General features: G+C 45.6%; 1 protein-coding gene across 1 annotated transcript; it reads right to left on the minus strand.

Moving 5' to 3' along the window:
* Positions 1-517: 517 nt before the first annotated feature.
* On the minus strand, positions 518-25384 carry IDH2 (isocitrate dehydrogenase (NADP(+)) 2). Its single transcript, XM_077471901.1, has 11 exons — positions 25148-25384; positions 13883-13974; positions 13135-13300; positions 8122-8282; positions 7899-8042; positions 7136-7272; positions 4709-4860; positions 4375-4487; positions 3846-3943; positions 951-1046; positions 518-866 (listed from the first exon to the last, which is right to left on the minus strand). The coding sequence occupies exons 1-11, from the start codon at positions 25254-25256 to the stop codon at positions 779-781; spliced, it is 1356 nt and encodes a 451-aa protein (XP_077328027.1). The 5' UTR covers positions 25257-25384; the 3' UTR covers positions 518-778.
* Between the last annotated feature and the right edge of the window lie 1701 nt (positions 25385-27085).

Genomic DNA, 27085 nt, shown 5'->3' on the forward strand with positions numbered 1-27085 from the left:
CTGTCTGGGTGCCTTTGTGTTGTGTACAGCCACAAGCATCTCCAAGCCTGACTCTGTATACATGTTTAAGCTTGGCGTTGCATATACTTTCATCTTGTAATTTGTACAGGCAACTGTACACAAATCCAAAGGCTCCTGGGCACAGAATCTACAAGATTGTGTGCCACAATATGCCCATGAGCTCACAATTACTACCACTAGCATTCATGCTGTTCATGACCCACAATGTGTGTGGCCATTTACATGTTTTCTGGTGCCCAACATGGATGAGAACTGCTGAGAGTCCCTTTCAACTGATGTGAATGTGCAGAAGAACCGCCGCTGCTATACAAATCCCTTAAATGCAGTTTTCAATTATAAAAGTGCCAGGTGAATCTGCATTTTTTTTCCCCACCAACAAGGGTTGTCACTCTTCATTAAGCACCAATGAGTAATGCCACATTCCGATTATTGCTTCAAGACTCCAGGTGTTGGGAGCCTTCATTGCATACTTTTAAAGACAACACAGGTCTCAGAATTACAAGAAATTTGTGGAGGTTTATTTGCTACAAATAGCACCATCAGGGTACGATGAAAACATAAGGTGCAGTAAACCAAGTCCAGCATTCTACAAGTGACAACTGTTCTGCCTCCACTCTGCAGTTGTGCATGGTGTTCAAGTGTAAAACCAGCATTAGAAGGGTTAAAAAAGTTTGTTCCAACCACACAGAGGTGGCTTCCTATATTGAACGGTTAAAAATGAGGTAAGAACTGCCTGGCAGTTGAACTAGTGCACAATTCATTTCTTCCCCAGGGATTTGTCAAGGTTGTTCTTAATGGCGTCCAAGAAATCTGTTGTATTTACATAATGTTCATTCAATCGGACGCTGAAATGAGAGAAACAAAATTATTACAATCTGCATTAAGAATTGGCAAATGCTGCAAAAACCATTGCATTAACTGGTACCTACTTGCTGAAACCTCCATGGATGCATCCAGCCAAATCCTTTGTCATTACACCACTCTCAACCGTCTCCACACAAACCTTCTCCAATTTCAAAGAGAAGCTGAAAAGACAGGCATAGTTTAATGAAATGTTTGCAGAACACTTCCATTAGTGAGCAAACATACCCCAGATATGGACAGGTCAAAGTGAAAGCCATTAAAGAGTAAACCCCTTGGTTGATTTTTACCTATAGGTAAGCCTTATTATAGACTTGCCTTTAGGTACAGTAAATATCTCCTAAACTTCATCTCATCCAAAGGCCCAGAGCCCACCAACCCGGCAGGAAGACTGGGTGCAGATGGAAGCCTTGTCAGCACACCACTAGAGGGCTTTGTTTTAAAAGAAAGTTTCACATAATGTGCCAATATGCATTGACCAATAGCATATAACAACTTTGCCTTGCAGAAAAAAATAAAATAAAAATAAAATAAAATTCTAAATTTTCTCTGCGTGTACACCAACACATTTTACCTTTATGCTGTAAAGCAAGTTAGAGCAGAGTGTCATTTTTGTTTTTATTAAAAGTCAGCAGCTACAAAAAGTGTACTTGCTGACTTAACAGCCCCTCATCTGTCCCAGGATCCAGCAGTGCACTCACCCCAGCCATTTTCACCCCGTGTCCTCACTCAGCAGTGCCAGCATCTTCACTATAAGCACCCAGCTGTGACAGCTTGCAACTTCACAGCTGAGTGCCCACTGCCCATGCACGAGCAGCACTGCACTCTTGACTGGTCCCAAAAGACTGAGAAAGAGAACTTCTGCTTCCAATCACCTAAGGTGACTGGATTAGAAATGGGACTGGGTACCTGTCAAAATGGAGTACCCACCTCCCTTCTCCCCAAAAGCGGTTTCATAAACAGGAGCCAAAGAGAAGGCCTTGAAGTGTATTGGGGGGGGGGGGGGGGGGGGGGGGGGAACGGGTCGACAAGCCCTGCAAGATAAATGTCATAATAAGCTAGTATGCATAGCATACTAGCTCATTATGAATTACTTACCTGATAACGAAGCCCCCGCAGCCATCCTAGTTTCCCCCTCTGGCCAGCGACATCTATTCCGGAGGTTACTTCCGGGTATCATGGCTCCAGTGCTGCGATTGCCCAGAGAGCTGTGATGATATCACTTCTGCGCATGCACAGGAGCCGCTGGGAACAGCACAGTACAACTGAAGCAACAGCACATATGTGCCATGGCTTAAGTGTGCATGTGCCGCATGAAGTTGGCAAATACAGGGATATCTCCTAAACCGTGAAGGTTTAGGAGAGATCCAGTGCAGCTACAGTTAAGCCTAATCATAGGCTTGCCTGTAGTTTAAAGTGGCTTTACAACCACTTTAACCACTTGCAGACCGGACCATTTTGCTGATCAAAGACCAGATCACTTTTTGCGATTCGGCACTGCGTCGCTTTAACTGACAATTGCGCGGTCGTGCGACGTGGCTCCCAAACAAAATTGACGTCCTTTTTTCCCCACATAGAGCTTTCTTTTGGTGGTATTTGATCACCCCTGCGGTTATTTTTTGCGCTATAAACAAAAATAGAGCGACAATTTTGAAAAAAACGCATTATTTTTTTTACTTTTTGTTATAATAAATATCCCCCAAAAATATATATAAAAAAACATTTTTTCCCTCAGTTTAGGCCGATACGTATTCTACATATTTTTGGTTAAAAAAAAAAAAAAAAATCGCAATAAGCGATTGATTGGTTTGCGCAAAAGTTATAGCGTTTACAAAATATGGATAGTTTTATAGCATTTTTATTAATAATTTTTTATAATTTTTTTTTACTAGTAATGGCGGCGATCAGCAATTTTTATTGTGACTGCGACATTGTGGGGGACCCATCGGACATTTTTGGGACCATTGTCATTTATACAGTAACCACTGCTATATAAATGCAGTGATTCCTGTGTAAATGACACTGGCAGTGAAGGGGTTAACCAGTGGGTGGCAGTGTAGGGGTTAAGTGTTCCTAGGGGTGTGTTACTAACTGGGGGGGTTGGGCTTTCATTTAGTGAACACTGATCTCTGCTCCAATCACATGGAGCAGAGATCAGCGTCACTAGTTGCTAGGCAGAATGGAGAAATGCTGTTTTACACGGCATTTCCTCCATTCGGCCGCTCCGTGAGACGATCATGGGGATGCCCGCGGCGATAGAGTCCGCGGGTCCCGCGACCGGACTCACGGGGGTTCCTGACCAGCGCGGGAGCGCGCCGCCGGCGACGCGCTCCCGGTGGCAGGGCGGCATTGAATATTGGACGTACCTGTACGCCAATATGCCTACCCGTGCCATTCTGTCGACGTACATAGTCGTGCGCTGGTCGGGAAGTGGTTAAAGCAGAACTTCCCCTTTCGGATGGAGCTCAGCTTTATATTCTGACACCACCCCCCAAAATATATGCTAGTTTACACCCCCCTTAATGCATAACGAGCTAGGCCTCATACAGCTTAAAAAGGTGTCATTTTACAGGTGTTTTTATAAGTCAGTATTGGCTTATGCATCTATGCACACAAGATTTTAACAGGCAGATTAGATGAGTTTGCAGAAAAAAATAAAAATAATGCTCTAGCAGTGCAAAAAAAGAGGAGCTTTTGGGCAGAAAAACACTTGACATGCATAAATGCTAAAATGTTAAGTGACTGAGCATGCATTCCAACAGCCAGAATATTCTGGCCAAAGAAATAAACACTCAGGTGCTTAAACACATGTAATACAGCCACTTCTTCCTGCCAGGAGAAAAAAAGCCTTCAGGAGACTTGCAAACACCTTGTGTGCATGAGGCCTTATTGCCGAGTCAGAAGAGCCACAGCTGAAAATTAAAGTCATTCTGGTTCATAAGGAGATATCGGAGAAAGCTTACTCAATAAGGTCCTGGTTGCCATCAAGTTTTCCTCTGTGCTCCAGGCCTCGTGTCCATGCAAAGATGCTGGCAATTGGATTTGTGCTTGTGGGACGACCCTTTACAATACAGAAAGCAGAACCTATTACCAAGACTGTTATTCAACGACAACATTGCAGTTTTTTCATGCACTGACTATGCGTCAAATCACTGATCTGCATAGAACACTATCTTTCTTTTTCTGACATGACGTCATCCAATCAGTATAGTGCAATAGGATGAGGTCTAGTGAAGACAATTTTAGAAGGCATTTGATGAAAAGGTCAGCACCTATAAATGCACTACTTTAAGACAAAACGCCTTATATTCCATCAACTGCTAAACAAGCAAACCATCAACATACCCGACAGCCCAAAAGCCAATTATAGCCAGAAAGTGTCAAGAATCCAACACCATGCATCCCCTCCTACATAGTGTATTCTGTCTACTCACTATAAAGAGTAGTTTTTCCAGTTCCATGTTTTATTCTCATTTAGTCTAAAAACATTACCTTTTGATGTTCCCTGTAATGGCGAGTTACTGTTCCATGGGCTGCCTCAGCTTCAATAGTTTTTCCATCAGGGCACACTAGGACAGACGTCATTAATCCAAGGGAACCAAATCCTACAAAAAATAAAAAAGGGGAACAATTTTGTTTGCAAGTGAGGTTTTGGTTTAGGTTGGTGTTGATACAGATTTTTTGTATTGGCAGTCCCTCTAGAATCTAGATGGTGGATTGAGATGAGATGGAGGAGATTGAGATACACACACACTAAGCAAAATACACTTTAGGATTATCTACTCGATTTGCACCATACGTGGCATTACACTTTCACAAAACCTACCTTGAGCAAGAATATCAGACTGGACATCCCCATCGTAGTTCTTGCAGGCCCATACAAAGCCGCCAGAGGATTTGAGAACCTGTGCTACCATGTCATCAATGAGCCTGTGTTCATACCAGATCTTCACCCTATCAAAGTCTGGCTTGTAGTGCCTGGAAGAAAAATCTCCGGTTATGACGATTTTATATTGTACACATTCCGGTGCTTCGGATTTAAAATAAAAGTTCTCACTTAACCACTGGGCATTTAAAACCTCTTCCTAACCAGGTGAATTTTCATCTTTCAATGCTCAATGACAATTAGTCATGCAACACTGTACCCATGACATGCTTGCCATTAAACCCCAAAAACACATTCTGCTCCTCCTGAGTATGGAGATATGTGCGACACACACACACACACCCAACATTGAAGTAGCACCTTCAAGCGTCCCAGGAGCATAAATTACACATAATTTCTTGATTATCTATTACACTTTTGAAGGCCATGGAGTGCCAGGACAATGAAAATGCCCACAAAATGACCCAATGTATATTCCATGAGGTATGAATCTTTTGAACAAGTCATACGGCACTGACTGGCACAAGATCGTGCCAGCTCCTGCAGCAGTTTTTCTATCCTCTCCAGACACAGATAAAGTGCGTGAGGAGAGAGAACCCCTGCTGCAGCAAGAGCTCAACCAGCCATGGCGCTGGTTTGTTGACAGGTGATTGCTCTGTCATCGAACAGAGCAATCATGTGGTAAAGGGTCACTACGATTGGCTTATTACCCTGATCTGTGATGCGCTGGGTCCCAAGCACCCAGCCACCACAGACACTTCTGGCTGCCCACCCCAATAAGCGCAAGCATGGGAGGCCATCATGGCAGCCTCCCAGAAATAGCTGGCCGCTCTGTAGCCGTCATTCAGCTATAGTGTGGTAAGCAAATGGTTAAACTAAAGGCAAAGTGTGGAGAGGGATTAGGACACCTGTCAACTTTTTATGGCTGTGTCCCCATGAGGGAAATTAACCTCCTGTCCTGTTTACCCTTTATGACCAAATTGAAAAAAATCCCAAATTTTGTGCCTCTTAGAATGGTAATAGAGGAGATATTTTCAAATGGGGACAACCAGAGATTCACACTTTGTTTTTGCTTTGGACAAGACGAAATCTCCCCCAATGGGACACAGTTGGCAAAAATCCCAACAGGGGTTATAACTCTCCCTTAAAAAGCAAAACTTAATTTTTGATAGACTAACTACTTAAAACCCATGCCCAAACTAGTTCTACTGTAATTGTGACTACTTTAAGTGGATTTGTATGAGCAGAGTGGCACATTTAAGAGTGACTGATGTGCGTAGAATAGGCAAAAATGACCAATTCTGAAAACTACCAAAAGAGCACTATATTCCTAGAAGTAGCATATTTTCAAAGTATGGAAGTAGTGAATTAAATATGCTCCAGCATACAAAGCCAGTTCTCCTAAATCACCAATTCTACTTAAACACTACTTCCTCCTCCCCTTGACAGTTACACATATTGGGTGTACATGGCTAATTTTTAGCTCACCCCCCCCCCCCCCCTTCACACCACTATTTATTAAAGTGGTTGTAAACCCTTACAAACCACTTTGACCTACAGGCAATCCTAGATGAAGGCTTACCTGTAGGTCTAAGAAATATCTCCTAAACCGTATAGGTTTAGGAGATATTTACAAAAAGACAGGCACCGCTGTCGACAGCGGCATGCAGGCGCACTGAGCAGGCTGCAGATCACTGCGATATGCCGCTCGTGTCGGCTCCCGTGCGCATGCGCGGGAGTGACATCGTGGCTCCGGCTAATCACAGCGCCGGAGCAGCAAGACCGGAAGTCACTCCGGGATACATGGCAGCGGCGAAGATGAAGACGGAGGACCGCCTCGGGGGCTTTGTTCTCAGGCAAGTTATTCATAATGAGCTAGTATGCTATGCATACTAGCTCATAATGCCTTTGACTTGCAGGTTGCATTGCCTTTACTTCTTTAAGGGATGTGTTGATCATTTTTCTGGCTCTGCTTCCCCTACTGTGGGTTACAGGTCTCTAGAAATTCAGGGGTTATGCATTCATACCAATCTAAAATCAGTGCCTCACTTCTATCCAAGGTTATGGATACCGATTTACTACTACTGCCAAGCCAACTCTAGAATTTTGGTTGTATGGTACCAAAATTAACAGCCACCAAGGTAGAAGATGCACATCCAGCCATGTGGACCCTTGCACTACATGGTTGGTAGCATAATTAGAAACGCTGAAAATCGAAATCATTGCCAAAATTCTGAATTTTCAGAGGGTACACCAAATTAAAAAAGTAAAAAATAAAAACCAGCCCAAAAAACGTGGAAACACTAAACAACCATAAAAAGCATTTGTACAGAGGTGTCTTCTATAAAGCAGCAATTCTAAACTTACTTCTCAAAAATTTCCTGGAAGATGTCCTTGAACCTGCCATCATAAGCCTTCAAGATGGTGTTCTTTGTACTCATGTACAGAGGCCATTTCTTTTGAATAGCGTACTGGAAGCAGCTATGTGCAAAGCCAGAAATTGACTATAAAGAAAAAAAATAAAAATAAAAATTCTACATGTCATCATACAGACTCTTGTTCATCCCCAGTTACTACGATACATTAACCCCTTCCCTGCCCGTCCACTGACCACTGCGATTGGCTCTCAGTGGCTAATAGTTGCTGTCTTTAGTACGCTTGGCTTCTGTGCTGGAAGAGCACGTTCACAGCAAAAACATTGGCTGTCAAGTGACGCATATGTGCGGCATTAAAGCCCACCCTCTTGGCCACTACACATTAATGCAGGTGGCAACAGTTAATTTTGTTTACAACTACATTTTCCAGTTAGAAAAGCAAACCAATTACAAGATTAGCTTTCTCAATCAGAACCAGTTCCATTGCCTAATCGGGCTAGTTGACCCCTCAACACCAACCATAGCATATATGGCGGCAGCAGTGGTGGGCATCAATGCTGAGCTGCCAAAAGGTGCAAGGTCTGTCCATCATGATCAGGATCTTGGACAGGCCCCTGATCACCTACAAAAACTGCAGCAATCACAAGACAGGAAGGCCTGTATAATGCCTCCTGCATTATGAGCTTTTAAAAAGGCCAGGCATTTAAGAAGACTAATTCTCAAGCAAAGAGTCCATATGAAATAATCATCTTTACCTCATCTGTGTTGTACATTCCCATGCCAACACCTCCTGCAGGGAATTTGAACACTTCCCATTCCTTAGCAGTGCTACCGTCAGCTGGGCTAAACACCATCTTGAATGTTCCAGCTTTGTCAACAACAAAGTCTGTAGCTTTGTACTAGAAAATAGAAAAAGTCTGTTAAGTAAAGAAAATGAGCAACAACTGACTGTAAAAAGACCATGAAACATGAGTCTACCTGGTCACCAAATGCATGTCTGCCAATGGTGATGGCCTGTGTCCACCCAGGAACCAAGCGTGGAATGTTCTTGCAGATGATTGGCTCACGGAAGACTGTTCCACCCAGGATATTTCTGATTGTTCCATTAGGGCTCTTCCACATCTTCTTCAGCTTAAATTCTAAGACAAAAAGGATTGTCAGCTAAATTAGTCTAAAACAAAAAAGGGGGGGGGGGGGGATTTGTTTTTTCATGGGCCAAGTATCTATATCCAAAAGTTTTGGACCAAGTAGGGAAGAGTTTAAACTGGGCCAGGTTTTTGCCCTTCGATTGGGGAGCACCAAGGGAGAAGTGGGGCCAATAGGTCTTTGGCCCCACCTTTCCTGGTTCGGCCTCCTTGCACTGCTGAGAGCCCAAGCTAGCTGCTCTTACCCAAACAGCCTAGCGCTGGAGGGAGTGCTGAGGGGCAGATCAGGGCTAGCCACTTACATTCACCACTATGTGCTCACTGAAGACTGAGAACTAAGCAGGCGCTGGTACGAGCATGCAGGAGGGTGGGGCGGAGGACAGGAGACTGACACAGGTGAGCAGGGCTGCAGATGACAGACTGACAGACTACAGTGTCAGGGCTCAGTATCCCTGATTAGTGTGGTCAGTTTGCAGAGGGGAGGGATCAGCCAGTTTTTTCTTAGGTGCTGAGGGCCAAATGACAGCACAAGCACTGTACTATATAACATGCTTTAAGGGAATATAATTGATTTTTTGGGGGGGGGGGGGGTTAAATGCTTTAAAGCACAGATACAAAGGTTAGGCATAACAATCAGGCACCCTAAATGTAGAACTTAAATTGTAGACTGTTCTTTGCAAAAGTGTTGCCTGCACTTGGAGAAAAAAAAAAATTGTATGTCCTTGCGCTACCTGGCCACAAGATGGCAGAGGTTCAGTTTCAAACTAGTTCAATATACTTTCTGGTACCAGGAAAGAGTCAGATATTTACAGCACCATAAAAAAAGGGATTCAATCTGAACAGAGAAAGTTCAGACTGAAGCAAAGCCCATCCCCAATTACACTTAGGGTCCTTTCACACGGGGCGGATCAGTTCTGATCCGCCCCGTGGATGTCCGTTTGCTCAGCGGGGATCACTCCGCCGATCCCCGCTGAGCAGGGAGATGACAGGTCTGTCTCTGCACACTGCGCAGGGACGGACCTGTCACAGCGCCGCTCTCCCCTATCGGAGATCGGATGACGACGGACCGCAGTGCCCGTCGTCATCCGATCCGCAGACGGATGGAAAAATAGCTTTTTCCTCCGTCACACTTTTTCGGATCGGAGCGGGTCGGATGTCAGCGGACATGTCACCGCTGACATCCGACGCTCCATAGAGCTCTATGGAGCACCCGTTCAGGTCCGCCTGAAAAACTGACAGGCGGGCCTGAACGGCACGTTGGTGTGAAAGAGGCCTTACTGATAGTTATACCTACATATATTGGCCATCACTGTTCTATGTAGTTCAGATTGTAAAAATGTTCTCCTTAGAATGTCCATTAGTGCAAACTCACTAGGAAACTAGCATGTTGCCTATCCCAATTTGTTCAAAGGCCTCATGCACACAGGGCAGTTGAAAACCTCTTCTGAACCCTTGACAGCTGGAAACCAACAGCGAAGAGACTTCAGTTTTACATACCAAGTTTGAGAGTTTAGCAGCTGTTATGAGCATTTAAGGTCAGAAGCATTTTTTTTTAAATAACCCCAGGAGACCCTCCCAAATGCCCACAATGCATGAAACACATGTATTAACCATTTCAGCCATTCTGTGAGAAGAGCAACCGCAGAGAATGGTTGTAGATCAAGTCTTATTTTTTGTGTTTAGCATCTGCAGTGTACACAAGGCCTAAGATTGTTTTGAGGCAATTTGTACATATAAATATAGATTGCCTGCTGCATCATCTGGTCATATACAGGATCAAACTTTAACAAGTCGCCTGCCAGTTATTCTGACCCAGGGGCTTCAATACCCGAGTCACTTTTCTGGACACAGATCTGTGAACCAAATATTCATGGGTCAGCACGACAACCTTCATGCTTCCATTGTCTGGTCTGTGGTCCATTGGCAGTGGTTTAACCACCACTTTAGTGGTATGTAACCAGTGGCAAGCAAGGAGACAAAAGGGCCAATGACCAATCTGATTAAGGTTTCTCTCACCATAATATGCTTACATTTAAAGCAGAGCCTCATCCAAAGGGGAACTCCACTTTAAGGCATCAACGCTCTAACAAATGGCACTGGGGGATGGGGGGAGTGTTGGCAGGTACCTGCTCAGACCCAGATCATTTTAGGCAGTCCAAGCAGAGGTTGTCATCCCCCTCCCCCCGTAGTCTTCTGGGACATCAAAGGGTCCCAGCAGACTGCAGGACCATTCACAATTTTTGTGGCTGCCGACTTGTTTTCGAAAAAGGACTGGAGCTCCCATTTAATGTTGCTATACATGTTACAAACTGACCAGTGCCAATTTTTATTTTTATTTTTTTATCAAAACTATGCAATATGAGGACCCACCTGACCTATCCAATTAGATAGACCCCCTACATTACAGTTTGTAAATCTAAAGATTATACAATCAGGTTATAAAATGTGTGGTGATCTTCACTTGTCAGGATTTTACCCCTCCATTGGTGACCAGTTATGGCTCTTTCACACTTGACTACATTTCTAACTCCTATGGCGTTAGTATGGGCATCAGACCAGCATTACTGGGCTTTAGTATGAGGCGTTCTACAAGTAGTAAACGCCTCCTAAAACACTCTATGGGAGGCTCTGAAGTGTTTGATTAGTTAAAACTGCTCCACAATGGAAAATTTACGGAAATAAACGAACTCCCCGCAACTGCGCCATAGACGCCTTTCAGAGCGCTTGCTGAGCATTACCATAGATGTGAAAAGGCTTCAAACGCCTCCTGACTTGATATGAGGCTTCAATTTTGAATCAAAGTCAACAGAGGCGATTCAGTTCGCATTGTGCGCTATATAAGTATTTCATTCATTCACGTCAAGGCATCAAGGCAAGGGACCAGTTGCTGACCACCTTCTGCTGATATACTGTGGCAAGGCGGCTCAGCAGAACCAGCTTGTGTACTTGCAAGTTGGTCTGTGCATGCAATAGTGTGGACGCATGCCAGGGATAACATGGTCTGGTGGACTTCATGAGATCTGCCTAGGTAAACAAGGCAGATCCCCATTCTGACAGGGGACAATCGTGAGATCTACTGTTCCTAGTGATCAGGAACAGTGATCTGTGTTGTCTTTAGTGAGCCCAGCATACAGTTACAGCACCTAGGGAACAGTTAACACCCTTGATTAACCTCCTAGTGTTAACCCCTTCCCTGTGTCATTTATAAAGTACTGATTTTTGGGGACACTGGGTACAGCATTGCACAACCAAGCATTTGTGAAAGCGGTGCAGTGCCGTATTGCAAAAATGACCTGGTCATTAAGGGGTAAAATCTTCTGGGGGAGAAGTGGTTAAATGCTTCCTGACCAGCTGATGCAGTTATACTATTAAGACACTGTAGCAGGTACGTGCCCAGCAGGCGCCATGACCGCCAGGCACCCCCCCCCCCCCCAGAACCACACATGGGGAACAGTTAACCCCTTCCCTGTCAGTGACATTTATACAGTAATCAGTGATTATTTTAGCTCCGATTGCTGTATAAATGTCACTGGTTCCCAAAAAGTGTCAAGTGTGTCGCAATGTTACAGGCCAAAATGCACGTAAAATACTACACATCAGCCTAAACTGATGAAGAAAGTTTTTTTTGGGATATTATAGTGAAGGGGGGGGGGGGTGCCATGTCAGAAAAAATGGCCTGGTCAGGAAGGGGGCAAATCCTTCCGAGGCTGAAGTGGTTAAGCAAAGTTCTTGCAAAACACGTTTTCTGTTCCACTTTAACCACTTTAAGACCGGACCAATTTGCTGGTCAAAGACCAGACCACTTTTTGAGATTCGGCACTGCGTCGCTTTAACTGACAATTGCACGGTCGTGCGACGTGGCTACCAAACAAAATTGACGTCCTTTTTTCCCCACAAATAGAGCTTTCTTTTGGTGGTATTTGATCACCCCTGCGGTTTTTATTTTTTGCGCTATAAACAAAAATAGAGCGACAATTTTGAAAAAAACAAAAAAAACGCATTATTTTTTACTTTTTGTTATAATTAATATCCCCCAAAAATATATAAAAAAAAAAAAAAAATTTCCCTCAGTTTAGGCCGATACGTATTCTACATATTTTTGGAAAAAAAAAATCAAAAAAAAAAAAAAAAAAATCGCAATAAGCGATTGATTGGTTTGCGCAAAAGTTATAGCGCTTACAAAATAGGGATAGTTTTTTATGAATAATTTTTTATTATTTTTTTTTTTTTACTAGTAATGGCGGCGATCAGAGATTTTTATTGTGACTGCGACATTGTGGGGGACCCATCGGACATTTGACACATTTTTGGGACCATTGTCATTTATACAGTAATCACTGCTATATAAATGCAGTGATTCCTGTGTAAATGACACTGGCAGTGAAGGGGTTAACCAGTGGGTGGCAGTGTGTTACTAACTGTGGGGGGGTTGGGCTTTCATTTAGTGAACACTGATCTCTGCTCCAATCCCATGAAGCAGAGATCAGCGTCACTAGTTGCTAGGCAGAATGAAGAAATGCTGTTTACAACGGCATTTCTTCATTTGGCCGCTCCGTGAGACGGTCGCGGGGATGCCCGCGGCGATCGAGCCGTGGGTCCCGACCAGCGCGGGAGTGTGCCTGCGCACTCCCGATGGCAGGGCGGCAAATTTAAAGGGACGTACATGTACGCCCATTTGCCTGCCCGTGCCATTCTGTCGACGTACATCGTTGTGCGCTGGTCGGCAAGTGGTTAAAATATAGTTCCAGCCTGTCTTCCATTTCATTCTCACATTTTTAAATTAAACTCAAAAATGAAATATGCTGCCCAGTGCTCAATCCATGTGTAAAGGCAAACAAGATCTTACCTTCAACGCGAGCCTCATCAGGAGTGATTGTGGCGCACTTCACAGCAACGTTGTACTTCAGGGTGGCGAGAGCAGAGTCAATGGTGACCTGGTCATCTGTTTGGTCACGGTATGGAAGCCCAAGATCATAGTATTTCAGTTCAACGTCAACATTGGACAAAATCAACTGCAAGGGAAAAAAAAAAAAAAAAAAAATACATTTTACTTTGTGAATTAAAGTAGAAAAATTTAGTGAGGGCAGTTCATTCAATTTAATGGCTCAAGAAGTTTACAGGAGGCTGACCAAGGTCAACTCCAGGACAAGATTCAAGTTCTGGATGGCCACCAATAGGTGAATCACCATCCAACTTGTATTCCAAAGAGTCCAGTATCTATATTCTTAGCTCTACCTCAAACTGGAGTCCACTCAGAGGTAAGAGGAAAAAGCACTAACAGGATTCTCTGCAAATTTCATTCAAGAATATGTATAAGCAGAATATTGAGCACATTTCTTCAAGCCAAAAAACAACCCACATTCAGGAGTTCAATTTGACTGGAAAGTTGGGGTACAGATAATATTGTAATATTTATAGCTTCTGCTGCATAAAGTTCATGTCTATCCTCGCAGGTGGTTTATGGTCTCTTCCCTTAACTCAGGACCCCATCACCTTAAGACTGAGCAGGCAGGCTTTGTTGCTAGAGACATGCAAAGTGTCAGTTCGTCCATATTTCACAATTCACATCACCTCTTAATTGTACAAAAGTTTACCTTCTCCTTGATAAATTCCCAGATGATACGGGTCATCTCATCCCCATCCATTTCCACCACTGGGTTTGCCACCTTGATACGTTTGTCAGCATCTGGAAAGAGAACAAAAACTTTAGTTAGACCGTTTATTAGGCCAAAACCAAACATGGCAAGAATGTATTTGTATCCATTACAACACCGTGTTCATCACAATGAACAGGATTTCAGTTGTACTAGATTTCCCAGAACCATCTTACATGTGTCATGATATGACAATTATGGAATGTTCCATACTTTGCTGTAGCAAGCAGGGGTTGGAGCAGACGTACAAAACCTTCCCTGTCTTTTCACGTGCATGAACAGTCTCGGAGTGCAGATGCACCGACAGGCTCTGTGACCCAAAGGTTGGGCAGAGCCCAGAGGTGTATCTGTGCAATAATGGTGGCACCAGAGGGGCGGAGCCCTACACAGCAGCCATTCTTGAACTGACAAGTGCAGCACAGAATTTCTGCCAATTTCTTATGTAGAGTTTTTATACCTGACGTCATTAAAGTTTAACTAAATGCAACATTTAGTTTTGATGGAGTGGAGGGATTAGAACACCTGTCAGGTTTTTATTGCCGTCTGAGTCTTGTTTACCATCATTGAAAGTGAAAGAAAATGAAAAATTTTGGGTTGCCCCAAAAAAAGCAAGAAGAAATCTTCCAATGGGGACACTAGTTTGTAACCTGATGTCTCTAAGGGATTCCCCCTCACTATCTGTTTTGGCTATGGGACAGGGAGGGAAGAGGAAATCTCCCCAATGGGACACAGACAGCATAAAAATAAACTGACGTAAGTTCTGATCCTCCCTTGCACTATACAAAAATGATATAGTTCTACTTTAAAGGGGTTGTAAAGGCAGAATGTTTATTCTATGCATTATGATAAAATGCCCATGTGCAGCCATCCCACTCAGCCCCCCTAATACTTACCTGAGGTCTGTCTGTCCAGCGACGTCCACGAGTGCCTCAGCCGTCCCAGATTCTCCCTTCCACTGGTTAGTTGACTTTGACAGCAGCCAATCAGGGGGGAGAGTGTGGCCGGGTTGGGGCTCAGTGTCTGAATGGACACGGAGCTGTGGCTTGGCTACCCCCATAGCAAGCTGCTTGCGGTGGGAGCACTGAACAGGAGGGAGGTTCCAGGACAGTCAAAGGACCCAAGAAGAGGATCTGGGCTGCTCTGTGCAAATCCACTGCACAGAGCAGGTAAGTAGAACTTGTTTGTCATTTTATAGGCAAACAAACAAGACTTCACAATCACCAAGTTTCATGGCCAGAGCAGTTTTTGCAATCATTTTAAACCCAGATATTAACTCAACCACCAATGTACTTATAAAGCAGAGACCCTGGGTAATAAAAGGTTGGCAATTGTATGCGACCCATTTGTGCACAGTCGCAAACGTTCGCTTTATTGCAATGTATTAACACAAATTATGGTAAGATACAGAGGAGGCTGTGCAGAGCTAGGATTTTCCAGAAATAGATGTTTGAGTGACGGGTGGTATGCTACACCCGCTACACAAGTCCCAGGCTCCATCTCAATCAGCGGGGTTTGCAGTAAAGTGTAGTGAAGTTGGCAGGTGTCTAGAAGCAGCTCTCTGCCAGACCGATAAATGGGGCGGCTTTCCCCCCTGCTGCCCCTCTCCTCCACCCAAAGACACTTTGTTGTGCCTCCCAGGGTCACAGGTGGGGTGGCAGAGCCATGGAGAGACAATCGTTTGGAGAGTCGGTGGAAGAAGCCAAACACTTCTATGTGAAAGACAACAGCTTGTGAAATTTACATGAATTGCCAGCTGCTGCAGCTTGGAGTGTGAAACCTTCTGCTAATATATAGGATATGATGGGGCAAGCAAAAGAGTTACAGCAACACCAGGCACACAGCTAAATACAGTTGAACTGCATACAAGTTTACTTGCCAAAGGAATCAACTCTGTACAAATCTACACACATTTTTCACTTTCACCATTCAGAGAGGTGACAGGTATTGATTAAGCAATTTAAATTCCTTGTTCAGCAATTCACCTTCCCAGGCCATCTCCTTGTCTGCATCATCCACTCTCTCCGATAAGCAGACTCAAGAACCAGTCATACTAATTATAATACAATAGAGTAACCTGGCTGACTAGGTCACTTGAGGTCACGAGAACAGTTGGCCCTCGTGAAATATTTTGTCAGGTAAATGGAGTATTTCAGCTGTTTTTAGCCATCTGAGGGTCACATAAAATATAACGTGTTAGCAAGTTCATCAGAGTAACCTGCAGTTTAAAGAGCTACTCTTTAAGATTCAGTGTATTTAAAGTGGTTGGAAACCCTGGTTTAACAAAAAAAAAAAAAAACCTGCAAGACAAAAAGGCATAATGAGCTAGTATGCATAGCATACTAGCACATTACGAATTGCTTACCCGAGAACAAAGCTCCCACAGCTGCCCTCGTCTCCCCCTCCAGCCGGCGACATCTCTCCCGGGGGTTACTTCCGGGTATCGCAGCTCTGGCATTGTGAATGGCCGGAGCCGCAATGTCGGTCCCGCGCATGGGAGCCACCGGTAATAGCACAGATTAAAGCAACGGCACATACGTGCCAATGCTTCAATTTGCCCCAGTGCGCATACGCAGGGGACATCTCCTAAACCGTGCAGGTTTAGGAGATATCCTGGGTTGCTGCAGGTAAGCCGCATTATAGGCTTACCTGTAGCATAAAGTTGTTGTAATGGGTTTACAACGACTTTAATCCTTCAAAGACACTTAAACAGAAATGAGTGGAACTCCGCTTTATTAAAAGTCAGCAGCTACAAAGTGTCGCCTATGTGATGCAAGTGGGAGCTGGATACTTGTCAAAACCAAGTACCCCCCCCCCCCCCAAAAAACTGGACATGCCAAATGTGGCATATCAGGGGATTAGGAGTGCTTAAAGCTGAAGTTTCCACTTTTAGGTGGAACTCCTCTTTCATTCCCTGCAAAGGCAAAGCATAATGGACTACTATGCATTGCATAGTAGCCCATTATGTGTCACTTACCTGACACAGGAGCCAACGAAGTCACCGCTGTCCCCTGTAGTCCGGCACATCCATCTTTTCGGTGGGATCTCGCAGCTCCGCCGCTGTCATTCGGCGGGGCCACGATGACGTCACTCCCGCGCATGCACACGGGAGCCGACACGCGCGGCAGATCCATTGTTGGGAATGCCGCGCTCAGTGCGCCTGCGCGCCGCTGTCTACGACGCATGCGCCATAGACAGCGGTGCCTGTCTTTGGGCAAATATCTCCTAAACCGTACAGGTTTAGGAGATATTTCTTGGACCTACAGGTAAGCCTTAATCTAGGCTTACCTGTAGGTCAAAGTGGTTTGTAAGGGTTTACAACCACTTTAAGCATACACCCATACAAGAGCTGTATTTTGCCAACACGATGAAGGCAGCTCCATTCATGTTGATTGGACACCACAGCTGCACAGCCACTGCCCAATTGGATATTTGTTTGGTCGTGTCCCCAAAAATGCAGACAGTGAGTGTGTGACATGCAGCCGCACCTACATATGTGGTATTCACAATTCGGCGCTACACGGGTGCATTTAACCCTTTATTCGACCACTAGCAGGGGTTAAAAGCACCCTGCTATCAGCCGAATAGCGCCGCTAAAATTATGGTAAAGCGCTGCTAAAACTAGCAGCATTTTACTGTCAATGTCCACCCCAGTCTGAACGCAGCCTTACTCTTCACTTTTGACTTGACTCTTAAGTGCATAACAAAAAAAAAAAAAAAACATTAGTCTGAAAATCTGATAGTGTGTACAAGGCTTTACTTGCTCCTGAGGCAGTCTCAGTGGAATGACAGGGCACAGGGCTACGAATTCAGAGAAAGTCACTTCCCAGTGACAAAGTGAAACCAACTCAGCGTCATGCACAGAAGCCGATTTTCAAGGTTACAAGCAGGCCTTTTGCAATGTCTTCTACTAGGCAACCGTTCACCTCAAACCCCTTTAAATTCTGGAAGCTGTGCCCCAAAAAACGCAGTCAGAGGTCAAAGGACTAGCGCTCAGTATTTCACCTGTGTAAGGGCCCCTTCCCAATGATACGTTTTTATCTGGCAAGAAAACAAAACACAAAAAAAGCTTTCCCCTTTAAGTCCTATGGGAATACACAAAACTACGTTACAGGTACGGTCCGCTTCGAAAACCCGCACAAAAATGCATTCTCATTTAAACAAATTGAAAGTGTGTTTAAACAAAAAACAACTTGCCTTTTTTTGGTATGCGAGTCACATATCCATTTCTTTAAAGGGTTCGGGCAATACAAAAACACATAGGAGACATGAATGTTGTTAAAAACATAACGAAGGAGTGTTTTTAATCAGTGTTGCTACAGAGCAGTGGGAAAGGGCCTTAAAACCGTACATATCACAACAGCTTCTATGTATCCAGGTGAATGCGACCTTGTTTTTTCAGAACAAAAATGGGCTCTCTGGTGGTAAATGGTTTATCTCCTGATTTTTATTAAAGAAAAAAAAAAAAGGATCCAAAATATTAACCTTAATTTAGCCATTTCTCATTACCACAATGTCCAAAAAAAAATATCACAAAATAAAATTTTTCGGTCTGACATTCGCAGCAATACCACATAGGTAAGTTTGTACCCGTAGTACAGCCCAGAAACAAGAGTGCGCATTTTGGCTTTACTTATTCTACGTAAAAATAGACTGACAAAAATGCTACCCAAAAAATACCTGATCTGACCTTTGACCCCTATAGCTTCCTGCATCATCATCCTGTTTATGTTTACTGGACACAGAACAGGCAGGATGGAGGATCAGTCTGGTTATGCTACAGGCCCATCAGCTTCATGTTCAGCATTTCTGGGCACATGGGAGGCACAGCATCCAGTCCCACTTCCAACAGCCTGTCAAAATCCATGACAGGCTGAAATATGCAGCTGCTGGGCGCTTTACTGAGTAGTAGATGGATTCAGGGCCTACTGGGTGCCCGAAATGTCATTTGGCACAAACTGGCCATGTATAGAAAGCCTAAGACACACGATGCAGGAAACCGTTACCATAAAAATGTCTGCAATACGGCAGCATTGCATAAACCCCAAAACTGCTAGAGTGGTAAATCCTTTGTGTTGTATAGAACAGTTCACCATTTCCACTGCAGATTTACTGCTTTTTGTGGAGGTGCACTTTCAAGCAAAACTATACTGCCCTCTTCTCCAGCATTAGTATGGAATGTTTGCCCCCCCCCCCCCGCCATCTACCTCTTCCCCCAGCCTTCTTCCAGGTACTGGATCTTCAGCCATGTAAACTGGCTGTGCCAGGGTGATGCAACTTCTATGCATGTGTGGGAGTTCCTTGGCAGATGCAGAGATTGTATATTATGCTGTGCATGCCAAGGTCAGTAAATTGTGAACAGACAATTGTCTAATTGCAGAAGAGACACAGTCTTTTTCTGCAATGAAACACCTGTCTGTATGAACTTTTGATGTCAAAATTCCAATTCAACTGCCCAAATTCTGGGAATGGTTTCTGTGGTAATGAGGACTGTTGAATACAAAGAGACAGCTCCTCATTTTGTACAGATGTGCCCCAACAGTGTTCCCAGTGTATACAACATATGGAGAACGGATACTGCTATGACAGGAATCGGTTTAAAAGCCAGGAAAGGTTGTGTAGGTGCACAGCTCAAGATCTCCCTGTATTGCATATCCACAACTGTAAAGTAACTCAGAAAAAAAAAAAAAAAAAAAAAAAAAAACTGTCAAAAATCAAGCACATTAGGAGAAGTTTTCACTTTTGCAGAAAAAGTGCATGTACCTTTTTTTGTTTGCTGATCACTGATGGAATTCTTTACAGGCTCCCCAGATTGCCGGTACCATGCAGGTCTCCTGCAGACCCATCAGTGTAATTGTCTGTCAGTACCTCGTTATGGGCAAGCAGATCCTCACTGACCGGAGAATGTTCAACCACTTTTTGGTTTGGTTTTAAATGCAAACTCAAGAATATCAATCCCAAATCAGATTAAACAGAAAAGTCCCTACACCTGTGCTGAATGGCAGCTGAAATCAGATGAAAGCCTAATGCCCCGTACACACGATCCGAAAATCGTACGGAAAATACCGCTTTCGATGCGATCGCACGATAATCGGATCGTTAGTACAGAGCTTTCGAGAGCCGATTAGGACAGTACATCCGATATTATTCTATCGGACATGGACGGAAATTTTTTTCGTACGATGCCAGATCGTACAATTTTCGTTTAATCAGTACAGCTGTCGTTCGAAAATGCAATACAAATGCATTACAACACATGACATCACTTCCGAATTTTTTTTCTGTCGTGCGGGAATTTGTGACTTTAGTAAACTCATCAGATTCGATCTGAGATTAGCATGCAATAAAAAAACGGACGATCATTCGTCCGATAATCTCATCGTGTGTATGGGGCATAAGACCCCATACACACTTAGATTTTCTGCAGATTTGTCTTCAGCTTTACCAAAACCATGTAGTGCATGGGCCTGCCTGACTACATACACATTGAAACTCTTAAAGGGGAGTTCCACCCAAAAGTTGAACTACTCATTTGTCTCTCCCCCTCCAGAATTGGCACCTTTCTTGGGGAGGGGGGACAGGATACTTGTCTTTGACAGGCATCATGTTCCCACTTCCGGGAGTCTGGGCCGCGGCATCACTGTAGGGCTGTCGGCAGGCCAGGAGGAGAGAGAAGCGGGGCCTCACACACACAGTAGGGTTCCTGGCATGAAGCCATAAGGCTACACTGCGGGGTACCCATACCCGCAATGGCAGCAGCACCCGACAGCTGATGGAAACAGCTGCGCTGCCGACATCACTGGACTCAAGGACTAAGTGTTCTATTGTTAAAAGCCAGCAGCTGCAGTATGTGTAGCTGTCAGCGTTCAATTTTTTTGGGGGACGGAACACCGCTTTAAGGTTTGACCTCACATGGTTTTGGTAAATCTGAAGACAAAAATCTGCAGAAAATCTAATAGTGTATGGAGCCTTAAACCCCTCCACCAGAACATGCTGGGATCAGTGAAACTTTTTCATTCAAGGACTGCTCATAAAATATTTACTGTGCCTTACTAGGACTTTTTACAAGTAGCATTTAGAAGTTTAAAAATTGGTAATGGCAGCTAAAGAATGGAGATTTTACACCGAATACATAGTACAACATCACCCGCCTGTCCTGGACAGCAGCCAACTCACATTCCAGATCTTAAGATTGACTTGGTAAACTACAAACACTCAACTGACCTCTACATCAACCTTGCCAATACCCCTACCAAGGGCACTCAGACTAGGCCTAGCCAGATCCTTCTGCCCTATAGCAAGTATTTCCTACAGTGAATGTTTAAGATAAGTAAATTCCAAGCAGTTAAAACTTTTTTTTTTTATTAACCATTATCACCCCAGCATACCAATCATGTACAACTGTAGCACAACAGGTGTCAAAGGCATTTGAAAATGCAATGATTAGATTTGCAACATACAATTGCAGTCAATCCCGACACCATGGTTGTGGGAATTCTCCTATATAGAGGGGGGACATCCATCTACTGACATAGAATTCCATTACTTTGCCAGACAGTCTGCAGCCAACAATAACAGTCCTGCAAAGTCTAAGCCTGGAATATTTTCCGTTCTACATTTGGTCATGTGCTGCAAGAACATTTTACTGACAATATAAAACATCCTGTGAACCCAGCGTTCTCCTGCTATAATAATAATAATAATCTGCCAAAGGCTGCTGCATGCCATGTCCCACATTGCCATCTTTGCTTACATTGGGAGCGTCTCCCATCCTCTGGAACTCTCTACCTCAAGCCTGTCCAGCCATCTCCTCCTCTGGCTACCTTTAAGCAATCTCTTCAGGGAAGCCTATCCCACCTCCACCTATCTATTCCATCAGCTCATCCTCATCCCTTCACTTATACCCACTTATACCACTTGCCCCACCCTATTCGATTGTAAGTACCCATGAGCAGGGGCCTCTTAAAGAGGAAGTAAACTTCCTCTGCTTTAAAGCGGGAGTCCGCCGTTTTTTTTTTTTTAAAAGCCAGCAGCTACAAATACTGCAGCTGCTGACTTTTAAAATAATGACACTTACCCGCCCAGCGCGCCCACGATGTCAGCACCCGAAGCCGATCTCTAGATCGTCTCTCGGGTGCTGCCGCCGCCATCTTGGGTATGGGAATCAGGAAGTGGAGCCTTTCGGCTTAATTTCCCGGTTCCCTACTGCGCATGCGCGAGTCACGCTGCGCAATAAGGATGGACCCCGCTGTCTCTGGGATCCGTGGGTTTCCAGGAGGCAGCGTGGGACTTTCGGAAAGGGGCGTACCTTCTGCAGAATCTAGGCCGGAAGTGGGTGCAGATACCTGTACTGTACAGGTACCTGCACCCCCTTCCCCCCTGAAAGGTGCCAATTGTGGCGCCGGGGGGGGGGGGGGGGGGGGGGGGATTCCAATGAGCGGAAGGTCTACTTTAGGGTGGACCTCCGCTTTACTTTACCTATAGGGAAACCTTTTATAGGTTTCCCTATAGGTAGTGTAAATATCTAAACTTGTACCAGTTAGGAGATATTTACATTACATGCAGTCGGTGACATCACTATAGCAGCCCACGTGTGCAGTTCCTTCCGAGCCCCATGCCACGCATGGCGTCTCATGTGCGGGAGAGACGTCATTGTGGCTCCAGCCAATCACAGCGCTGGAGCCTGTGAACCCTGAAGTAACTCCAGGAAAGAGGTCAGCTGTCTCAGTTGTGTGGAGGCGCCGCTGCAACAGCTTCACTCTAAGGAAAGTAACAATGCACTAGTCTGCGATGCATACTAGCTCATTATGCCTTTGTCTTACAAGTCCAACACATCCCACCCCAGCATTTTTAGTGCACCTGTTAGTGTAGAGCAGGCTGAAGGCACTGCAGCTGGATGGGGCACCTAAATATAGTGCCATACACGCTCAGGGACATATAGCCCAATGCAGACATTGTCCATTCTGGGCATACATCCCATAACACACAGGGACCTAAACACAAGCATCACTCAGTACAGCATTCAGCCTCAGCACCCATGTCTCCCAGACATTACAATGCCAGGATTTGACACAGGAGCTAGCCAAGTGTGCTAAAGGCCTAAAGCTGAAATATGATCAAATATTTTTGGGCATTTGCCAAGTAAAAAGTCGGCTCGAATGTGTGCCCTCATCTCTGGATGCTGCAACATTCATCTTTTATCCCAACAGCAGTCATTTGGAGCTGAAGCTTGGTAGTTCTGGTTGAAGTACTCACTGGATCACTTGTTCAGCTCTTTGTCCATTCATAAAATGCTTGCATTCTTTGATAAACAGTGCTCTGATTGGAGGTGCAGGTGAAAATCTCCCTCCTCCAATCACAGAATGGCTCATCACTGAAAAGGATGCAGGGCATTTTGTGAATGCAGGAATGACGTGAAAGACCCCCAATGCTCAATGTACAGCCCCCTAAACTACAGCTGTGACACCGGAAACTACAGTGCAAAATGCCAAAAATCACTCAAAATAATTCTATTCTGATAACATCTGTAACATTTCAGGTCTCCCTCCAATATCTGCTCAATATGACCACCAGGACAGAGGGCAAACCTTCCAAACAGGGACACAGCAAAAGAGACAAAAAGCCAGAATAATTTTGCCCTGGTGCTGACTGAAGGGAAACAAGGACTATAGTAGGCTATTGTGGGATTACACAAACATATGGTACTTTGTTATCCAAATGTGCAAAAAGGACTTCAAGGTCTTCTCCCAAACATAAATGGAGTCATCTCTAAACAAAAAAAGTCCCATGTATTTAATAAGAAGCAGACTACTGCATTTCATGGTGAAGTTCTACAATACAGAATTCCAGGCACTGCACCCAGAACAGTGTCCTGACCACAGCCAGCAGAAGCCATCTACTGCATGTCATTGGTGAAGTCTTCACCCAGATGTGTGACCTCTACAATTCAACATGCAGATGGACGCCAGAAAAGTGTGCTACATGTCATTCTTAAAATCTAGGAGTTCAAGATGTCAGTCTCTAGACCCAGATTTGTGTCCTGCCAGGAACAGAAGCAATCTACTGCATGCAATTGGGTGAAGTCTTCAATGCAGGCCCTGCACATACCAGTTGGCAGATAGGAAGCAGGAAAGGTGTTCTACATGGCATTAGTAACATACAGGAGGCCAGGCCCTCCACCCAGATCTGTGCCTTGCCAGTAACAGCAGACACCAACTGTAGCGTGACTTTGTTGGCATCTGCAACACAGGGCCCCCGCACAGAACAGCGGAAGCAATAAAGCATGCCAATTGATGAAATCTACAAGGGAGAGCTGCAGGCTCTGCACCCAGATCTGTGCTCTGCACCCAGCAGACTTGTGTACTGTACAGTGCAGCTGGCTGATGGGACAGTAGAAGTTTACTGCATGTCATTATGGATATCCAGGACAAAGGATCCCATACACTGCACCCAGATCTGTGTACAAGACGCAGAACCCGGACCACGTACCGCATCTGTGTACTGCACAGGAGCAATCTATTGTATGCAATGGATGAAGTCTACTATGACCTGCACAAAGATCAGTGTGCCCTGTACAGTCCAGCCGGATAAGCAAAGGGTGGCTGCATGTCATTAGTGATACCGAGAACACAGGACCCCATAACACAGACCTTGTCCCCCACCTGTGTCCTATGACAAGTATCAGAGGAAGTCTCCAGTGTGGATATCCAGGCCCTGCACTCACATCTGTGCCCTGCACAGCAGTCCAGCAGTCTGATGGGATTGCAGAGGGGTGCTGCATGTCACTATCCAGGATCCCATACACTGCAACCTGACATGTGTCCTGCATAGAGCAGAAGCAATCTACAACATGCAATGGATGGAGTGTACAATGGAGGGGTGCTCAGGGGGGGGGGGGGGGTTCCCGGCTGCGCTTCTCCCGGTACACATTGCACACAGGCGGATGCTGCAGCTGTCTCCGGGATCTCAGTGCTAGCGCGTGGTCCTCTAATAATAGCCCTCCCCCTCCCCCTGTGGGCGGAGCTCCGACACCCCGCACTTCCCTTACCCCCCTCCCCCACTATTTGCCGGGGCGGTGGAGGTCAAAGCGATAGATGATAGGAGATGATGGATGACCTCCCCGGGGATGGGGAGACCCGGGACAATAGGGAGGGATGTGTGGAGCACTCGGGGCTCCTAGGGGTGGGAAGGTCGCCGGGGGACACTTACAGTTCCTCTGCTGCTGGCACAGGGCCGGGCTCAGGGCTCCTGGGTTCTTCCCGAAGGCCGCCGCGGAGGAGCGGCACACGGAGGTGACTGCTCGGAGGTATCCAGCCATGGTTTCCTAAGAATCTTGTGATGGAGGGGGGGGGGAGAAAAAGAAGTCTGTGGAGTCCCGGGATAATCACCGCACACAAATCCGACACCTCACCCCCGTACGGCCGCCCGGCTTCAAGGGCGCACACGTCAGCATCGCTTCGATTTATAGCAGCGGTGACGTCATGCTCAGCGGCAACTCTTAGGAAGAGGCGGGACCAAGAGGGGGAACCGGGGGCGCGCATGATCTACTTTTCATTCATTCATTTTCACCGCGCTAATTGAGGGGGCGCGCCCACGGGGATAAGGGGCGCGCTCCCGGGAGTAAAGCGCGCGCCGTAACTCCTTCACTGCCGACTCCTTCACTGGCTTAGCATATTTTAGGCATACACCGCACACTGATGATGAATAAAGTCCTCATAATGTATATTGTTTATTATGTGTTCTCCATTACACACCAGACCCTTCACCTCACCAATGTGTCTTGCCCAACTCAAAGTCACTGAGTCCTACCGGGTGACCCTTTCACCCTTCCCTGACAGGATGACCTTCCTTCCTCACAGGAGGCATCGGTCTTCCCAGTAGCCACATTACTGGTGATGACTAAAAGTCTTCATAATCTATATTGTTTATTGATTTATAAAGTTCAGTGTCCTCCATTACACACCAGACCCTTTACCTCACCAATGTGTCCTCCTGGCCCAAAGTCAGACCTTCACCTCACCAATGTGTCCTCCTGGCCCAAAGTCAGACCTTCACCTCACCAATATGTCATAATCAGCCCAAAGTCAGACCTTCACCTCACCAATGTGTCCTCCCGGCCCAAAGTCAGACCTTCACCTCACCAATGTGTCCTCCCGGCCCAAAGTCAGACCTTCACCTCACCAATGTGTCCTCCCGGCCCAAAGTCAGACCTTCACCTCACCAATGTGTCCTCCCGGCCCAAAGTCAGACCTTCACCTCACCAATGTGTCCTCCCGGCCCAAAGTCAGACCTTCACCTCACCAATGTGTCCTCCCGGCCCAAAGTCAGACCTTCACCTCACCAATGTGTCCTCCCGGCCCAAAGTCAGACCTTCACCTCACCAATGTGTTCTCCCGGCCCAAAGTCAGACCTTCACCTCACCAATGTGTTCTCCCGGCCCAAAGTCAGACCTTCACCTCACCAATGTGTCCTCCCGGCCCAAAGTCAGACCTTCACCTCACCAATGTGTTCTCCCGGCCCAAAGTCAGACCTTCACCTCACCAATGTGTCCTCCCGGCCCAAAGTCAGACCTTCACCTCACCAATGTGTTCTCCCGGCCCAAAGTCAGACCTTCACCTCACCAATGTGTCCTCCTGGCCCAAAGTCAGACCTTCACCTCACCAATGTGTCCTCCCGGCCCAAAGTCAGACCTTCACCTCACCAATGTGTCCTCCCGGCCCAAAGTCAGACCTTCACCTCACCAATGTGTTCTCCCGGCCCAAAGTCAGACCTTCACCTCACCAATGTGTCCTCCCGGCCCAAAGTCAGACCTTCACCTCACCAATGTGTCCTCCCGGCCCAAAGTCATTGCGTCCTACCAGATGACTTCTTCCCTGACAGGAAGTCCTAACCGTGTCACCTTCCCCGCAGGAGGCACCAGTCATCCCATTAGCTGCATTATTATTGGTGGAACTGGAGGTCCTCTGTACCAGCTCAGTAACCCCTTTCCTGCCAGAACCCCTCGTATCTCCACTCATCACTATTTACAGGGCCCATTCACTGTTCATGGCCCCCCAAATGCAGCCAGCAGGCACACATTTTTGCGAAATGGTCAAAATGCACCAAAACGCAGAAAGGCGAATGCCCAAAAAGGTGCAGAAGCTTCTT

This window comes from Lithobates pipiens, unplaced genomic scaffold (assembly GCF_037356315.1).
Source record: "Lithobates pipiens isolate NorthernLeopardFrog02 unplaced genomic scaffold, aLitPip1_a1.2 Scaffold_8, whole genome shotgun sequence".
Lineage (NCBI taxonomy): Eukaryota > Metazoa > Chordata > Amphibia > Anura > Ranidae > Lithobates > Lithobates pipiens.